At 36.0% G+C, this 20,599-nt stretch overlaps 1 protein-coding gene across 2 annotated transcripts in view; it reads right to left on the bottom strand.

Moving 5' to 3' along the window:
* Positions 1 to 20,599, bottom strand: part of LRRC49 (leucine rich repeat containing 49) — a 201,007-nt gene that overhangs the window by 43,033 nt on the left and 137,375 nt on the right. For both annotated transcript variants that reach the window (XM_027851402.1, XM_027851401.1), the window contains 2 exons: positions 15,020 to 15,103; positions 11,871 to 12,040 (listed from right to left, as the gene is read on the bottom strand). In XM_027851402.1, coding sequence (XP_027707203.1) covers positions 11,871 to 12,040; positions 15,020 to 15,103 — 254 coding nt within the window. The remainder of the gene's footprint in view (positions 1 to 11,870; positions 12,041 to 15,019; positions 15,104 to 20,599) is intronic.

The raw sequence follows: 20,599 nt of genomic DNA, 5'->3' as shown, positions 1-20,599 counted from the left end.
ATTAAAGATGAACTGTTTAAATTCCTACATGGAAAGAAGATATTTGTAACTCATGAGACCTTTGCCAGTATTAGGGCAGTTGGAAGGAAAAAAAAAATACATATATAGATACACAGATAGAGGGCACACAGTGAGTTGAAGATGAAGGGATGATATCTAAAAAATAAAATTAAGGGGTGATAGAAGATTACACTGGGAGAAAGAGAAAGGGAAAGGTAGAATGGGGTAAATTATCTCACATAAAACAGGCAAGAAAAAGCTTTTACAGTGGAGAGGAAGTTGGAGAAGGTGAGAGGGAATGAGTGAATCTTATTCTCATAGGATTTGGCTTAAGGAGGGAATAACATACACACTCAATTGGGTATGGAAATCTATCTTACCCTGCAGGAAAAGAGAGAGGGGAATGATAGAAGACAGGGCAGATGAGGGGGAGGGGGTAATCAGAAGCAAACACTTTTGAGGAGGGACAGGGTCAAAAGAGACAATAGAATAAATGGGGGGGGTGGGATAGGATGAAGGGAAATATAGTTAGTTTTTCACAACATGACTACTATGGAAGTGTTTTGCATGACTACACATGTATAAACTGTATCAAGTCACTTGCCATCTCAATGAGAGTGGGTGGGGAGGAATAGAGAGAATTTGGAGCTCAAAGTTTTAAAAACAAATGTTAAAAATTGTTTTCACATGCAACTGGGAAATAAGATATATAAGCAATGCGGTATAGAAATCTATCCTTCCCTGTAGGAAAATAGAAAGGGAAGAGGATAAGAGAAGAGGGGAACAGTGATAGAAGGGAGGGCTGATTAGAGGAAGGGGTACTCAGAATGCACGCCATCTTAGGGTGGGGGAGGGGCAAGATGGGGAGAAAATTTAGAACTCAAAATCTTGTGGAAATGAATGTTGAAAATTAAAAATAATTAATTAAAGAAAAAAATTAAATTAAAGGAGATTTATTGAATTTTATCCTTCTTTCTGTTTTTTTCATTTGCAAAATTTTTTTAAGTGTTTCTTCTTCTTTTGGTTTCTCCCATACATTTTTGCTTTTACCCTCACAGACCTTGATAATTTCTTGAAAGATGATATCTAGGCTCTTTTTTTGATCATGGCTTTCAGGTAGTCCAATAATTTTTAAATGATCTCTCCTAGATCTATTTTCCAGGTCAGTTGTTTTTCCAGTGAGATATTTCACATTGTCTTCTATTTTTTCATTCTTTAGGTTGTGTTTTACAATTTCTTGATTTCTCACAAAGTCATTAGCTTCCATTTGCTCCATTTTAACTTTTAAGGAAGTATTTTCTTCAGTGAGCTTTTGGACTTCCTTTGTGGGTTGAGAAGTCTGGAAACTGCCACAGTTGCCTGTGATTCAGTCCCCTGAGGCCTGCTCCAGGTTTGCTGAGGCCTGGTCTTTCCCTGTAGGGGCCCACATTGAACTGTGCTCCTCTCCCAGACTGGTGCAACAGATCTTTCCAATCAACCATCCAGGTTGTCGTGGGCTGGAAGTTTGTCTCACTCTGCCTTGTTGTGGGTTCTGCTGCTCTAGAATTTATTTAGAGTAGTCATTTTTTACAGGTATTTGGAGGGGTTTGGGGGAGAGCTCAAGCAAGTCACTGCTTTCACTCTGCCGTCTTGGCTCTGCCCCCGCTCCCCTTCAATAAATCTTTTGAAACTGTACTGGGGGAGCTACGGAGATAAAGATTTAGTTCCTGTCGTCATGGAACTTATAATCGACAAAGAAGAAAAGAGCTGGAGAACAAAAGCAATGGCAAAATGATGAAAAACAGCAAGGACAGTAAAATGATGCATCATGAAATCAGAAGAAAGTGGTAACAGTGTTATCAGAGAAAAAGTCAATGGGAAAAGAGAAAAGGAAGCCAAACCAACAACAAGCGTTGTTGATGAAACAAGAACCATCAAGAAACAACAACTCAATAATCTCAGAATACTTCACAATATTGTGGTACAATATTACAGTTTAAGGTCATAAAAATGACCCTGAGTTATCAAGAATTAATTATTTATACTAAATTCTGATTACTAAGGAAAGAAATTATGTAATCTTAGAAAGATTTTCATAAAATTCGTCAAGCATGTCTAAAGTGTTAGTGCTTAAAAGGTTAACCAAATTTCACTTATCTAGTTTATGTTATCCACTACAGAGGATAACTAAAATGTTTCTGTACATTCAATCTCAAGATAAAGACAAAGAGATCTAAACAGGACAATCCAAAGTTAAAGCCCTTAATCATGTATCATTGCCTTTGTCTTCAAACAATCAGCCAACCAATCAATCAATAAGCATTGAGGTGTCTATTATATGCCAAGCACTATGCCCCACACTGGGAAAAGAAAAGCAGAAAATGTGGAAATAACCAAGATATCAGAATAAACATTTACTTGATTTATGACAGAATAATTTTTCGCCCAATGTTCCCTGCTTATAATGGGGAAAGGGTTACACAATAGCATAGAAGTAATAATACTAAAAATAATTTTTTGCAGTCAAATTATTGGTATTTTACATAGCTGTTTGATCAAATAAAATAACAAGAGTTGACACTTAAAATACTGCTTTGTGGTCTACTTTGTGCTCTGCAAGTAAAGGACCTGGGTGCAAACTCCATCTCTTTATGATTTTGGGCAAGTCATTTCACCACCATGAGCCTCAGTTTCCTCATCTGTAAAATAACAGTGATGGATTAGGTAGCCTCTGAGGTTCCTTCCAACTCCAGACATACCATACTCTGATCCTATTTCACTTGATCATTACTACAGCCTTATGAGTATTATGTTATTCCTATTTTTTAAAAAATCTAAGGCTCAGATAGATTAAACCAAAAATTTTCTAAGTTATATTATATCAGGAAGTGGGAAAAGTAGGAATTTGTCCATTCTGGATAAGGATAGTGAAAGATTACAAATCAGTGTTTCTCTTCCTCCCTCCCAATTTTAAAATTTCGTTCATTCCCACCTCTCAAAAGGCCCAGGGAGATGCGAGGCAGATGTACAGACTGAAGTTGAGAGGACCAGGTAAAGAGATTACAAGACAATCAGTATACAAAATGTCTTGTCCCTAAGACTTCCTAGTAATTCCTGGGAAAAATTTTAGAGAGGAATAGCTCTGAAAGATCCATACCTAAAGCATTCCTGATAAAAGCCTGAACACAACCCAGTGGTTGGACATAGTGCCCTACTTCCAAGAGGTACTGAAGATCTTTAAGATATTATTGCCCCCAAAGTACTCATCTTCCATAATTTGAAGAAAAGGTGAATTGTTTTGTTAAAATGATGTTACTGAGCTTTTTTTTTTTAAAAAGAAGACATTCCTTATAGACAAAAACAACTCAGGTATAAACCTCACCTAGTATCTATATAGATGAAAAATGATCTTAAAAAACCTACAAGATCATAATTTTTTTTTTAATCACCGTGGAAAATGCACTGGATTTAAAGTCTGAGGATCCAAGTTTGACTCCATCTGTGCTACTTTCTAGCTGTGTGACCTTAAGCAAGTCCTTTTATTTTTCTGGGATTCAATTTCCTCATCCGTAAAATGGTGGAATTGGACAAGATGATCTCCAGTCTCCAAGATGATTCAGGCTCCAAATCCTACAGTCCTAAAGTCTTATAACTATAGATTATTTGCTAGTCAACAAAGGCAGTCAACCAAAATGATTATGAATCATTTGAAAATTACTTAAAATTCTGACCCAGATAATTGATGAAAATCTTAACATAATAATGAATATAAAAATGAGGGAAAACTACTAGCGTAACTTTTAAGGAAGATATTGAGCTGGGTTTGTGAATGTCTACACAATAAACATATGCATCTCAAAGATATAATCTAATTTTTATGAAATGATATCTTTTATTCATACACGTACCTCTTACTAAAGACTGGATTATTCCATAATTTCATCTGTTTGAGCAAGAGAAGAAGCTGGAAACCAGGGAGACCTTTGTTGAAGTCCCAAACAGCGACATACTGATGAGAGACGTACTTTGTTGTTGTTGTTCAGTTGTTTTGGTCATGTCCGACTCTTTTTGACCCCATTTGGAGTTTTCTTGACAAAGGTACTACAGTGGTTTGCCATTTCCTTCTCCAGCTCATTTTACAGATGAGGAAACTGAGGCAAAAGGGTTCAGTGACTTGCTGAGGGTCACACAGCTAGTACATGTGTGAGGCCGGATTTTAACTCAGAAAGATGAGTCTTCCTGACTCAAGACCTAGTACTTTATCCACTGTGCCACCTAACTGTCCCTTTTATGGCTGGACATAAAGGTCCAGTTTGAACTCATATATCCACTTAGATAGTATCAATAATACATTGAGAATATAATTAAGTTTCCCATATGCCTTTTGAACTGTAAAAGATAAGAAACTAATTTTATAACAGTAACACATACCAATAACAAAACTTAAAAGAACAATTATCAACTGTTTCCATAATAATTTCTTATAGGGTCCTCAGGATATTGTTTGGGATTCATTTAATGAAATGACTAGAAAAATGAATCAACACCACTGCCTACCTGAAAAAAAAATGAAAAAGAAAAATAAAATTTTTCAAAATGACAAGCACTAGAGTACCAATACAAAATAACTGGAAGCAAGAAAGTCTACAGCTATGTAAACACTTTGCCAGGTACCTCTATGCAAAAATGCAAAATCAAATACAGAGATTCTGTTTAAATTAACCCCCTGAATATCTTTACAATGATAAAGATAAATCAGAAGAGTTTACAAAATATTGTGCTATTCTACATTCCTCAGATCTTCCAAAATCATCTTATATTATATTAATTCCTAGACATATTTACCTAGAAAATGATAATATTTTCATTTGTTTTTTTAACTTTTAACTCATCCAACATTCTTCTTTACTCCAGTCTGTAATGAAGAGGTGGCCCTTTTTTCCTTGCTAAGGCCAACCTTTCTAAATACACACTTGATCTCATTCACTCCCATCTTCTCCAACAGATTTCTATTGCTACTTATCCTCACACCCTCTATTCTAAAATCTCTCTCTATTGATTCCTTCCCTGCTGCCTATACGCATGCCCATCTTCCCAATCTCTAAAAAGCCCTCTTGAGATCCCCTGCTAGCCATCATCCTATCTCTCTTTTCTCTCTTCAGCTAAATTCCCTTAAAAAGCCATCAACTCTTGGCACCTCTACTTATTTTCCTCTCAGTCCTAATCATTTAATTGCAACTACTCTCTGTAAAGTTTTTAATATTTCTTGTCAGATCCTATGGATTTTCCTCAGTCCTGATTCTTCTTGACTTCTCTGCAGTATCTGACACTATTGTGTCTCTCTCCTTTCTAGGTTTTCATGACACTTTCTTGGTTTTCCTCCTGTCTGACCACTCTTCCATCTCTTTTACATTATCTTCATCTATGCCGTGCCCATAAGCACATAAGAAGTACTTGATAAAAGCCTTCTTCATTCCTGTCATATATACTAACTATGGGTGTCCCACAAGGCTATATGTAAGGGCTCCCAAACCCCCATTCTTGTTTCTCTCTGTATAATCTCACTTCATGGTATCATCAGCTCACATGGATTCTACATATTCAATCTTAATCTCTTCTCCTGAACTCTAGTCTCATAGCACCAACTGCTAATTAGACATTTCATACCGTATACTCCAAACCATATGCTTCAAACTGCATGCTCTTTAAACTCAGCATGTCCAAAACAGAATTCACTATCTTTCTCCCAAAACCCATACCTCTTCCAAATGTCCCAAACTTTTTAAAAACTGTCCAAGATCACACAGGTAGTAAGTGGTAGAGCTGGGATTCAAAGCCAGGTTCTCTGTCTATATAACTGACTATATGACTTTCACATCTAGGTCTTCCTACAAAATTAATTAAGGCAGCCCTTGAGCTATAACCATCCAGCTTACACATGAATTGCCACCATGGCAAAAGATCGCCTCCTTGGGATTTCTCACCTAAGTAATGGCAACAGTATAGTAAGAACAATGGTATAGCTGAACTCATGGTTATCTGTGAAGGCAAAGACCAAACTGGTGGTGGCAGAAAAGGCAGTGGTCCCAGAACTCCTAGGTCTGAGGGCTACGTACCAGTATGATGAAAAAAATAGCCAGATCCTAAGGTGGGACCTGAGCAGCAGCATCTCTTACAGGCAATGCGGATCCTCCAGCTGTGTTGTGTTGTACTTGAGAGGATCACAGACAATGGGTAGCTGATCTATAGTAGCATGGATCACTCCATTTTCATCTCTACTTTGCTCAACTCAATTAGGCAGCACCCAGGTTCTTCTGTGAACAAGAGACGTAAGTACTAGAGCCCTTTATCTTAGTCTGAGGGCCTAATTCCTTGCTATGGAACTCTCTATCCCTCATTTTCTCACTCATTTTGGGGTCATACTCTCCCTAACTCTTGACCCCTCCTGAGTTCCCATAAAACTTATCTATGTTTGTAGGAATAGATAATGGGTGATTCTCCTAGTTCTACAATACGAGTAAGAACTTAAGGCGAGGTTGGTCATGACAGGACACCGTAGGTTATGTCCTGAAGATGTAACTCCTGTTGTAGTCTCTATGCCCAGAACCTGACTTTAAGTCCATCAATTACAGAGCCCTGACAACTTGAAAATCTGTGAGGATAGTGTAAGTTCAAGGACTGAAAACTAGTGTGAGGACACAATCTAGTTCTCCCTAGATCTGAACAGGAATTTCTGCTATAACATATATAGCAAGTAGACATCCAGCCTCCATCTAAGCTTACATGAAGACCTCCATTGCTAGTGAGGTTATTACTTCAAAAAGAAACCCATTCTACTTTTGCAAAGCTCCCCTCCTCAGACTAAGCCAGAATCTTTTACTAAATTCCATACATTTTTTTCTCATCCTATCTTTTGAAATCAAGCAGAATGAATTTAATTTTTCTTCTATGTAACAGCCCTTCAAAAACCTAAAGATGGCTATGAGGTACTATTGTCTTCTGTTTTTCAAGTTAAACACCCCCAGTTCCTCCAATCTAACCTCATAGAGAATGCTTTCCAAGCCCTTTTACCATTCTGGTCACTCTCCTCTGGATGTTCTTGATAAGAGGCAATCAGAACTGAACACAAAATTCCAAGTATGCTATGATCAGTACAAACTGCAGTGGGATTATTAACTCCCCACATTTTGAATAACGCAGGCTAAGAAGAGAGAAGCATTTAGGGGTACCGTATCATACTTCTGACACATATTGTGTTTGTAATCTAATAAAGTCCTCAAGAAGTCTTTTTCCATGAACTATTGTCTAGTAACAATTTCCCATCCTGAATTATGTAGTAGAATTTTTGAACCCACACGCAAGACTATCTCCCTCTCCCTCTCTCTCTCTCACTCTCTTGCTCTCTCTCTCTGTACACACACACACACACACACACACACACACACACACACACACACGTGATTAAATTACATCTTATTAAATTTGGCAATAAATTCACAAGAGAAAGGAAAATCATATGTTTTGAAGTGAAATAGACCTAATATATATTTCAGAGAAAGGATCTATGCCATTTCAGACTGGTATGTGCATGGTTTTAATAACTATGATTGTGATAATCAGCAAAGAATAATATTTTAGAATGTATGAAAGTATCTCTATCTATGGAGTCAATCATAACAAACCATGACATTTTTAAAAGTATTATTTCTCATTCAGAGAAACTGTTAATATTTTGGATTGAAGACTAGCCTTAGTTTTACAAAGTACCTATTAACATGTTGATTCAAAAGAAGGCTTTAGTCTTTATGAAAATTAAAAAAGAAATAAGGTGAAAATGCTAATGTCATTGAATTATTTGTGGCAAGTCATGACTGGTTTAATAGCTCTAAAACTAAGAAAAACTTGCATGCATTAAGATGACTTGAAACTACTGGTGCTAGAGAAAAGGCAGCAACTGATTTTTCTTGAGTTATTTGTTATAACTAGTAACATATATTCAATAACGTGTTTAATGTCAACCCAACTGTATTCTACTAGAAAATAACTGAGAAACATCTTTGAGAAAAAAAAATAGCTTTGACAAAATATCTCAAAGAAAGACAAAGCTATACCTACATTTAAAGCTATTTTTTAAAACTGCCTTAACACTTTTATTTCAATGGAATACTTTGGGGAATTTAAGCTTAAGTTGATCTAGTTACTTTTTTTTTTTTTTTTGTGAGGCAATTGGGGCTAAGTATTTGCCTACAGTCACACAGCTAGTGAATGTTATGTGTTTCAGGCTGAATTTGAACTCAGGACCTCCTGACTGGAGGGCCGGTGCTCTATCTACTATGCCACTTAGCTGCCCCACCTGGTTAACTTTTGACCCAGCAATACCACTACCAGGCCTGTACCCCTACACTCCTATGTCTGAAATGTTTTCTTTAGTCATTTTTGCCTCTGTTCCCTGCATTCCTTCCAGTAACAACTAAAATTCCATCTTCTACAGGAAGCTTTTCCTAGCTCTCCCTTAATTATTTCCTATTTACCCTGTATATAGCATGCTTGTACATATTTGTTTGCTTGTTGTCTCCCCATTACATGTGGGTTCTTTCGTCTTTTGCCTCTTTTTGCATCCCTAGCAGTCACAGTGCCTGGGAAGTGAATGAGGAAGAACACTAGAGATAACTGTGGTGATGCAGAGAAAAAACAGATATCAATAAAAACATTTCTAAATAGACATAATTTTATCAGTGTGACTACTTCTTTCACTAATGCAAACTACAGACTCTCTACAAGTCAGAAGATGCTTTCATGAGATGCTATGGCAAATAAATTTCCTCATATGATAGTCAATCTTCTAGTAATAACTCCTTGTATCTTACCTAGGTTGGTCCCTGGATTGGGGTCTCTTGTCCTGATTCTGAAGTCTTTCCATATGCTAGAACCTTTTAAAGTTTACTCTCTGATAATACAGCCTAGATTATTTCTAATGGTACTCTCAGCTCTAAGTCATATAACTCAATGATAGCTCACCTTTTCCAATCCCTTCATTTCACAGACAGAGATCCATAGAGGCTAAATAAAATACCAGGGTTACACACATAGTTAGTGGCAGAGTAGAGGTTCCTTGGTGCAATTAATAGGCCAAAGAATTATAAAGTTATTTAGGTTATAGCACTTTTATCTGGTTAATCAGTTAGGTTAACAAGCATGTATTAAGCATTTAATATGCCGGGCACTGTGCTAAGTTCTGGGATTACAAAAAATTAAAGAAGGGGAAGAAGTTGCAAATACTTTTTGAGGGATTACAACAAATTCAGAGAAGAATACTGCAACTCTTGGGATGAAGTATAGCATACATAAATATGAATGGGGTTTGGGGGAAAAAATTTAACCCTAAGCTATAAATGATTTTAAAGAATTTGACAAACCTGAAGAATGTCACTGAAAAAATAAGTGATATGAGAAAATAACTAAATCTTAAACTGGAAAGAGATGATGTAAAGGAGCTAGTGATGACCTAAGGCAACTGGAGATACAAAAGACTGCAGAAGAGGAGTGTGCTCAGATGTTCCCATTCAAAATATTCATAACAGTAAAAAAGTATGTGAAGCCTTTTGGATAATTGAGGGGCCATGGAACCTTATTATAAGGAGTAAAATCTCATTTCTTTAAGGTCTGCCACAGTCTCTTGAACCATCACAGATTCCTCTACACAATAAGAAAAAAAATTTTAAAGCAGTATTCTAAACTTCCCTAGAAAATATTTTTTAAGGAAAGTACCTTGGAAAGAACAAGTTTTATCAACCTTTAAAGTTCTTTAAGCCCTTCCTCCATAGAAATCTCTACTTACTTCCTCATCTTCCTTCAATTAAAATTTTTTCTCAATATTATAATTAAAAGTTTTTGAATATTTCTTATTCAGTGTCATTATTCTTACTTGTTTAACTATTAACATTGTAATAGCACTGCTTTCTACTGTTTTCTATTATAAATGTATATAATGTGGTCCCAATATTGTATTGGGTCCCATGATGGAATATGTATCTGTGGTCCAAAGGTCATCTTATATAAATTGAGAAGTTTATTATCAGGTTAATCACAGGGCAATGAATTCTTTGACAACAATTACTCTCAAAGACAATCTATTAAGTCATCGTAGGGCTGCTATCTGCATCAGCAGATGAAGTACCCATAGTCATGAAATCATAGATCTTTGAAGTACTAAGGTATATGTATGGGTGAAATAGTCCTTTGGAAGTTAACTTAGGAATATAACCATGGGTTCATGTTATTTCTACAGGAAAAAGGAGTTCCCAGTAAGTGACAAGTAAGTCAAATTTTGAGAAATATTCCGTTTGTAAGTTGGGAGTTAACTGCAAGCAATCAAAGGTATGTTATCTTTTCCTAAGTCATTTTCTTGCCCTACAATCATTTTCATTGTTGTCGATATACTTCAATATGTTAGTAGCATTCAAAATACACTTTGACCATTTTATTAGTTTCAACTACTCTTCTCTCTAACTTGCATTTGTTGACTGGTTATGTCATGAATCTGTCTCTGAACCTCTGAATAGCCAGGATCCTACCACCACCAGCACTAATGTGCCTATAGGTCAGGGGAGAGTCTCATAAATAGTCTTATCAAGAATCTAGCACCTGCTGACTCAACCTCATTCTTGTCATCATCATAATGATAATAATAATAATGCTTGCCTTCAAGGTACTGCCGTGCCAGCTGCTGGGCAGGAAACTAGCAACATAGTAAACACACACACACACACACACACACACACACATGCCTCGACACAACTGAAATGACTGTACAGCAACGACAACTTATTTGAGGTTATATTCAATTCCAAATACATTCTGTGAGCATTTCTGGATCAAACTCTCAAATAAAAGAGGTTGTATACTTCAGAGTGATATAAGAAGCTTAAAGATTGTCTGACTTACTGAGACATTTGCTTAAGAAATGTTGAATTAACATTTCTCACTTAAGTCAAAACTCAAAGTAATAATGTGCCATTTACATTTCCTAATTTTTATAATTTTAAGAAATATATTTGAATTTATATAAAACATTATATTGAATTTATATAGCATTATATTGAATTTATGTAGCATTATATTGAATTTATATAATTTATATAGTATTATATTGAATTTATAAAGCATTATATTGAATTTATAAAATTTATATAAACATTAACCTTGCAAATGTGATCTCAACGTATTTGTTATTTGTTATCTTAGAGGACATCAAAGGAAAAGCACTGAAAACTTTTAAAAAGCAAACTTTAGGAATATTTACTGAGAAATTTTAAAAAATAAGTTATATTTCACTACCTAATGATTCTTCCACTTTTGTTCTGGAAAACGGACATTTTTCCAAATATGAACATTTAATTTTAATTAAAATATGAAACATTTGTTTTTGAACACCATTTTTTGAAAGAATAGGTTTATAGCCCCATCTTTCCTGTGATCTGTTCCTCACTTGGACCAAGCACTGGCCTGTAGATTTCCCTTTTTGAATTCTATAGTTATGATTATAAATAATAATAATAATAATAATAATAATAAAAAGAAAATCCCCATCACTACCTATTTGACTCAGATGACTACCAAAGGATTTCTGATTCTGTAGCCTGTTGTTTAGTGAATGAGAAGTGTGAAAAGAGAAAGAAATGAAACATCAAAAACAAGCTTACCATTAGAGCTTCCCTTTTCCTATTCCCATTTTCCCATCTTCCTAATCTCTACTTTAAAAAATGACTTTTTTTTCTAGTCTTCTATAAAGATGCTTACTAACTGGCTGACTGCTTAATTAAACATGAAATAAATATTTCCCTAATGTTCAACTCTAGATAATATCAGATATTTTGAGAGGTATCTCCTACCCTGTTTCCTCTGGATATACACAAGTTCCACTTCCATTCATTTGGCAGGCATCTTGAGATGGTACATCAGAGTCTTTTCCATCTTGACTTGAAGAAGGACCACCAGCCACACGATTCTGCTGCATATCCCACTTGCGAGCTACATTGCAAATTGTTAATCTTTTCTTCTCCTACAAAAAAAGTACATGTAACAAGAAACCATTTATGTTTTTATTTGCAACATTTGCAGCAAAATATAGCAGACAGAAAGGATAAGCCTTCCTATGATACTTTGTGAAAAAAGAATTAGCGTGCCAATATTTTCTAGTAATTATAGAGGTAGATAATTATCCTTGAAAATGATGGTATAAATGCAATAGCTGAATAACAAAACTATACGTAAATGGGAAATAACCTGTTTTTAAAATAAATTAATGGAGCTCTAAGGTATAAGCAATTTTTTTTGTACTTTTATATATGTAGAAGAAATTTGCCAATTTTGAATGAACAAGGTAGGTAATGGAGTCAATCCATAAAACTCTGCTTTCCTCTGCTTCTCCAATCCCCAGGACTTTTCTCACAGTTTGCTCATCCAACCAACTTAAACTTTTGGGGAAGGGAGGGAAAAAGCTTGAGGCCAAGGTATGCCTGGAAGGACTGAAGGCCCCGCCCCTTCCTAGTTGCCAAGACTAAATCAAGAAACAAGAGCCCACTGCTCTAAAAGAAACAGTCAGTCTCCCTAAGGGAAGTTAAATTTCAATAACCTGGCTGAAAGACTGCACTAAAAGTTACAAGAACTATGTTCCTGTTCTGACACTAACTTTGGATCTCTGTTGCTTCATATATAAAATGCAGAGGATGGAAAAAGTGGCCTCCAAGTTTCTTTCTAGGTCTGATAACTAATGGGTCTATGAGATTTAGGCTCCACTTAACTCCATCTCAGCTGAGTCTAAATTTAAAGAGTTAAATGAGCCTTTTTCAGTAACCAAGGTTAAGGTACTCTTTTGGAATCTGAAACATCAATTACTGATGAGACTTAGTGACAAAAGATACTGTTTCTAAGGCAGACAAATATGTGTGGGGAGTGACAATAATTAAAGTTTCACAAACGTATTTTACAAGAACTGGTCACAAAGTATAATCCTCAATTCAAAAGGATAAATTATCTGTGGAGAGAGCTGAGCAAACTGTTTATTAGAGATCTGTAACCTCTGGAGCCTCCTCCTGGGAGAATGGCAGTATAACAGGAAGTCTTGTCTACTATAGCTATGTGAGGATTTGGGACAATTATCCAACCCTGCTGAGTTCTACTACACACGACAAAAAACAATTGATCTGCTGGCTCCCAAACTGTCATCTCCTACCCCAAACGCCTTTCCTGATCCCCTTCCTCCCCAGTTATTGGTGCTTGTCCCCTCACTGTCCAAATGATACTGTATTTACTTCATGTATATTATATATGACTTATCTATATACATTTGTTTCCCTTTGTAGAATGTTGTCTTTGTTGTGTTTGCCCTTTGTCCTCAAAGAGGATCATGACATCAGGGAGATGATGACATGAAATGCAACTGACTTTGATTTGAGTGAGGCAGGGCTGTGCAAGGTAACCAGCCTCACTTTCTCCTCCAGAGCCATCTGGGTCCAGTGGCCAGATGTTCATCAGGATGACTGGAGAAGGCTCAGGATGCAATGGGAGACCCTGGCCCTTTTAAGCTAAGGTCTTTTCAGGTTCTCACTCTGAGTGAGGCAATGCTCATTCAGTGAAAAGGCCTCTTTAAGAAGTGAGCCAAGGGATGGCCCCTTTATTTTAAAAAAAAAAATAAAACTGGAAAGGGAAAAACCTCAGGGTTATGTAAGCTCACTGAGGGCAAAGACTCTATTGATTTTACCTCTAACAGTGCCTGGCACACACTAGACACTCAAAATGCTTCTTAAATGAATTAATTTAATCAATTACAAGGTTGCAAGCTCTGTGAGGACAGAGACTAATCTACTCCAATAGCTAATATTATTGTTATGGTTACTATTATTCTTTAGAACCTAATACAATGTTCTGAATACATGTTAGTTAATATGTATTTATTAAATTGAATTTAATTAAAGAATTATCCTTTAAGTTGTTAGCCAAGTGGCATAAAACACCAGCAGGACTATTGTACATAATAAACTCCTATACCTCAGGAAATTCTGAGAGAGGCTATGGACAAGAGTTCAATCTGTCACAAATAGTATTTATGCTCCAAGATAATTAAGTTTTGGGTTAGAGTACTTCAATATGGAAATCCCTCTTTAGTATAGTAATACCCAGGGAAAAATTCAAACACTAGTAAATGTGTTAAGCAAAGACCTGTGTTTAATTTTAAAGGAAGAACTTATTACTTTGTTCTTAACAGCTATGAAATTCTGTGTAACAAAACAATGAAGTCAGAAGGATTCTGTCTTATAATTTTTGTTACAGTTCCTGACAGGAAAAAAGTTGAAAACAAAGTGCTTTTTAAGTAGTTCTCAAGATGATAGTTTAAGATACTTTTAAAAATTTAAATTCCTGAATTACTCAAAACTTTTACAAGCTCCTTGTTAGGGCTGAGAACCCCAGGTGAAAGAAGACAGGGAAGGGAGAGACAGAGCTGTTACTAAATGAACAAAAGAGATCAGAAGAGAGTACATAGAGCATAGATCAATTATACCATGCTAGAAAAACAGGCTTAGAATAGTAAGGCTTATGGAGGAAGAAAGGCATCTGAGTGCGGCTCCCTCTAACTTACTCCATACTCAGAGTAGAAAGAAAGATAATAGAATGAGACTCCTGAGAACAAATTCTGTTCTAGGTCTGAGTACGTGAATCTTCAGTTGTGGATGAGTAGAGAACAGATTCTGGGGTAAGAGGTAGTTACTACTGGCCTGTGAAATGGTACAGATTCAGAGGCTATGCGTGAACCACGTTAGTGATAAGAGGAAGTGTGTTTGTAAGCCTGTGAGCAGTTTCCATGCCATTCAAGAACAAAGAATGAGAATAAAGGAATACTGTCTATAAATATGCATAGATGTATCCTAACTTCTCTTTAAATGTCAGAGAGCAAAGCTCATTACAGTGCAATTGTAAAGATAGCAGTGAAGCAGCTAGGTAAGTCTTCCAAGCATGTAAGGGCATCACAGAGAAACAAGACCTTGATCAGCGTTTGCTTATGACTTTCACGCTTCTTCTCTTCCTCTTTTCTTGCAACAATAGATGCCATGCGCCTTTCTTCTTCCTACAGAAAACAAAAGATATCTCCTAAAACATTTCATTACCTTCTAATTTTAAATAAACTTAGATTTAGGAGCTTAATCTGTCCCTGAAACACATTTAATCTGCCAAGAGATATTGAATTCAAGGCAAGTTATGGAATGTTTTTCTTCTCCTCTTCCTCCCTGATTCCATATCAATCTTGATCTCCTACCTTAACTCTCCCAGCCTGGAGGTACCACGACTGATCCTAGAAAGGAAAGATGGGAAGTGGGAAACAATAAAAGAGGAAAAAGAAACAGTATACAAGATTTTTAGGAACAGTTTCCATCTGCTAAGAAGAAGAATAAAATTAAAACTCTTTGAAGAGTAAAGTGAAAAATTATTCAATCCCAAACATATTCTCAAACCTTGCATAAAAGGAAAAACTTTTTGTCCCTTTTGCGTGCATGTAAGAACACACACACACACACACACACACACACACACACACACACACACACATTCTGTATAGCATTCAAGTATCTCCTGGAATCTTAGGGCTGGAAGTAATCTTAGCAATCACCTAAACTAATCCATTTTATAGATGGGGAAATCAAGGCCCAGAAATATTAATCACTTATTTAAAATCATGAAGTTAGTTACTGGTAGAATCAGAACTAGAACCTCAATATAGTATTTTTTTCTACTATGTCATACTGATTTCAATCTACCGAAACGTGATTCATATGTAAAGATAAGATTATTCACCCAACATCAATGGGTCGTGAACGTTGAATTACTTCTCTAGCAATTTTTACTGAGTGACACACACTTTTCACTTGGAAGCTACACTGCACACAATTGTTGAGATGGCTGGCAAGAAATGGGGATATATTCTATGGTTGAGGGTTTTTTTTCCCCTCTAAAGAATTCTCTTATCAGTGCCCAACAAAAGATGCATCAAGCCCATAGTTTCAATGGCTCTATATGCTAAGCAGTAGTGTTAATAGTCAATAATCATTTATTAAGTGCCTACTGTGTGCTAATCTTCTATGCTAAGTGCTAAGGATAGGAGGAAAGGTAAATAACAGTCTCTGCTTTCAAGGAGCTCACAGTCTATGGGAAAGACAGCATATTAGTAACTATGTACAAAAAAAGTTATAGATGGGATAAACTGACAATAATCAACAGAGGAAAGGCACTAGATTAAGGGGATCAAGAAGGCTTTCTGTAGAAGGTGAGATTTTAGCTGGGACCTAAAGTAAACCAGGGAAACCAGTAAGCAGAAATAACCCCAATGGGAGGAAATAATCACTTCAAATGCATAATTAATACCTTTTAACTTATTTGTTGATTTGAATTCAGAACCTCCTTTTTAGGGCTTGATGTATTGAGGAATTTCTTAATTATGTAAATGCATATATTTTGGATGGCTGTTACAGCCTTTTTGTAACAAAAATAAATTAATTTTTAAAAATTCTGTTCAACTGCTTATTTACTATATTTTCTCTTTCTTGGTAATCTCAACAATACTCATTTAGTCTTTATTTTTAACAAGCTATAGAATTCACTGTCTCTTCGTCAGGTTGCAAATACAGTCAGATTATATAACTTTTACTAAAAGTCACTATATTCATAACAAACTCCAACTACTACTATAAAATCTTTCTTCCTATAATATCTAAATTCCTAGTGTATACCATTTAAAAGTATGACCATGAACTAATGAGATTTATTTTCACAAGTAAGTGAAAACAAAACAAAACAAAACAAAACAGGAAGCCAATTGATGCAATGGACATATCATGGGACTTAGAATCAGGGAGATCTAAGTTCAAATCCTGCCTCAGACAATTATAAGCTGTGTGACCCTGGACAAGTCATTTAAACTCTCTCTGCCTCGATTTCCTCATGTGTAAAACTGGGATAATAATGACATCTATCTCACAAGGTTGTTTTTAGGATTATATGAGAAAATAAGCGTAAAGTGCTTTGCAAACTTTAAAGTGCTACGTAAATGCCAGCTTATTATCATCATCATTGTCATCACTCTTATTATTGTATCCCCTTGTATTATAACTGTGCATATATAGATCTGATCTCCCCTAATAGATAACTTTTCCAGGGCACAGCCCTATGTCATATCTTAGATCTCTGTGTATCCCATAGCACCATAGCATATAGTATGCCTCATATGTAATAGGCACTCAAATATTTCCTTGACACACGAAAATCAGTCTCATTACTTTATAGTCATATTCCGTACATTCACACTCCAGAAACTCTACTTAAGCCACTGCCTGTTTACCAAATCTAAAGGTCATCTGTAGTCTTTTAAGAATCACTATTTTTTTCTAAAACTTAAATACACAATAAGAAAAAGAAACATATAAACTTAAATATTAAAACATAAATGCAAAATAAGAAAAGAAAAAAACATGTCATGTGCACAGCAGAAGAGAGGATTCAAAATATATAGCAATACATTTCCATTTCAAAAAAGCCTATGTAATAAATATTGCATATTGTGTTTAGAGCTGTTCATCCTTTCTTTGCTTTCTTGTAAGTTTTCTTTTGTTTTCTGCTGTGCGCTTTTTACTTTGTTCTTTTTTCCCCCCTTCCTCCCCATACCCATCCCAGAAGGCTACAATTAAGCGTGGATATTTTTATATATAGATATACATACACATATATAAATATACACATGCGCATGCATGCAAATGTAAACATACTCTTTCCCTCACAAATTCTACTCCTGATCTTTGTTTTATATTTGTGTGCATCTCTTACTTCCCATCCCTCCTAACTCCTCTGCTTCACTTCCACGCACTACCTTGCCTTCCTATTACTTAACTTACCCAGCCCAAGGATCTCTCCCTTATCCCCATTCCCACTAATCTAAACACCCTTCTATACTCCCCTTAACCTATTCCCTCACCCTCCTCTCTAGAGATCCCTTCCTTATCCTCTGTCATCCTCCCTTTTCCCTTAATCTTTTATTTCTTTCTGAATTTAGAAGACTTTTATACTCTTCTAGATATATATGTGTTGTTCCCTCTTGAACCCATTCCTGATGAAAGCAGGTTACCAGAACTAATAGCCCTCCGCCCCCATCTAATTTCTGTGTCAGTTCTTCCTCTCGTACCTCATTTGTATAAGATAATTACTCATTTTAGCTGTTTTTAAACAATTTAACTTTTTAAAATTACATCATATTCAGGTCTACTCCAATCTTTCTTATGAACTACCCAATTACTAATAACAATCACAGACATACGTTTTACATTTTACATACATAAAAGCTTAACAGCCTGTCTTTACTGAATCCCTTGTAATTAGTCTTTGGTATGTACCTTATATTCCTCTTGGCTCTTGTCTGTCAAATCTTCTAAGTTCAAGTTTGTTGTTGTTGTCGATGTTTTTGTAAACAAAGTCCTAAAAGTTTGACAATTCATTAAATACCATTTTTTTTCATTCAGGATTATGCTTAGCTTTGCTGGGTATGATATTTTTGGCCAGAAACCCAGTTCTTTTGCTCTTCGATATGTAATGTTCCAAGACCTGTAGTCTTTCAGTGTTGCCGCTGATAGGTCTTGTATGATTCTAATTGTGGTACCACCATATTTAAATTATTTTTTCTTGTTGCGCGTAATATTTAATCCTTGAGCTGGGGGTTTCAAAATTTGACTATAATATTCCTGTGGGTTTTCCTCATAGGATCTCTTTCAGGTGGTGATCTATTTCTGTTTTGTTGTTTTTTTTTCTGGTGGATTTTTTCTATTTCTATTTTACTCTCTTGTTCTAATGCTTCAGAACAATTTTCTTTAATGATTTCTTGTGTTATTGTATGAAAATTTTTTTTTGATTATAGCTTTCAGGTAGTCTGATTATTCTTACGTTTTCTTGATCTGTTCTCCAGATCAGTTTTCTTATGAGATGTTTCCTCAATTTCTCTCATTTCATTTTTAAAGTCTTTTTAAAGTTCTTCTATGAATTCTTTTTTGGCAGGTGACCATTCGACATCACTCTTTGGGGTAGAAGATGGTTTCTTTACTTCCGTATTCTCTTCTGAAGACAAACCCAGTCTTCTCTATTCCCATAGTAATTCTCTATGGTTAAATTCTCCTTTGCCTGTGCATTTTTTGTAGTACCTTAATTTTTGTAATCACCTCTAGTCCTAGGTCATGGGGGATTGTGCATCTTGCCTTGGATGCTCCTTTAGTTTTCCTCTCCGGTTTGGAACCTAGACCAAGATCTCCAGCCTCTTGTAAGTGCCCATAGCCAGCAACATCTCCACCCTTCTACTTCTGCACTCACCAGGCACTGGTTCCTTCTCACTCTGCCTATTACTGCAGCACACTGGGTCTGGCGTTCCTCGTCAGCAGAGTTTCCCTCAGTCTTCCCTGGCTCTGATGCCCAAGACCCCTCACTGTCCCAGGAGTAAAAGTTCCTATGGCTGGGGCCGAGGCAGCCTCCCAACACAGCTGACCCCAAGGTTCGCCTCTTGTTTAAGGGGTCCTTAGCCTGGGAGTGTTTACTCTTCACAGAGACCAAACCTAGTCCTGGGATTCTTCTTCAGATCTTCTCCATCTGTCCCAGAAGGACAGACCCCTGTTCCTACTCTTAATTTATTTTCACCACTCTATGTTCACTCTGAGACACTATTTTATCTCTTTTTTTTGTGGGGGGAGACTCTTGAGACCTTGGAATTTTCTGACATACTCCACCATCTTCCCAGAATCCTCTCCCCATTATTATTTTTTTTTAATTTCTGAAATTCTGAAGTAATTCCTAACTAGCTGTTTAAAATCTCAACTAAAAAAAGTTACCTCAGCCCTCAGATTTTGTGGCAACCAGGTAGGAAGTAATAAGGTACCATGAAAAGGCTCACAGGCTGAAGAGTCAGAAAGCCTCAGTCCAAATCCCACCTCTAGATGATTACCACCCTAGAGGACTCTGGGCAAGTTCCTTAAATTCTCTGAACCTCAGTTTCTTCATCTGTAAAATGAGAGGGTCGGATTAGATAGCCTCTGAGATCCCTTACAGCTCTAGCTTTATAATCACAAGTGCCAAGCATTTGACAGCGATGGCTAAGCGGTCTGGCAATCCTGAGTATGTAACTTAGCTTCACAAGTAAAATAAAATCTCTCTATAGCTATAGTTTATAGAAAGACGAACTATGGAAAAATAACAAAAGTGAGGTAAATATAATACAAAAATACACTTTTTAGAGCAGATTTACAGAATGAATACAAAATAAAATGATTATCAGTCTCCTCTAAGAAATTAGCCATCACTCTCCTATTGCAAACCTGTCCCACTTTTGTCAAAATGTGAGCATAATTTTTCTTATTAACTCTAAATTATTTTTCTTAATATTCATTTAGTGTATTTAATTTAGGTGTAATTCCCTACCACAATCACACTTCTCTTCTTTGAAAAGCTACTTGCTTGCCCCTATCACCTCCATCTTTCCCAGCCAAAAATAAAAGAAAGAAAGAAAGAAAGAAAGAAAGAAAGAAAGAAAGAAAGAAAGAAA

Source organism: Vombatus ursinus, unplaced genomic scaffold (genome assembly GCF_900497805.2).
Source record: "Vombatus ursinus unplaced genomic scaffold, bare-nosed wombat genome assembly UNPS02009205.1, whole genome shotgun sequence".
NCBI classification, from domain to species: domain Eukaryota; kingdom Metazoa; phylum Chordata; class Mammalia; order Diprotodontia; family Vombatidae; genus Vombatus; species Vombatus ursinus.
This window is presented reverse-complemented; position numbering and strand designations above follow the sequence as displayed.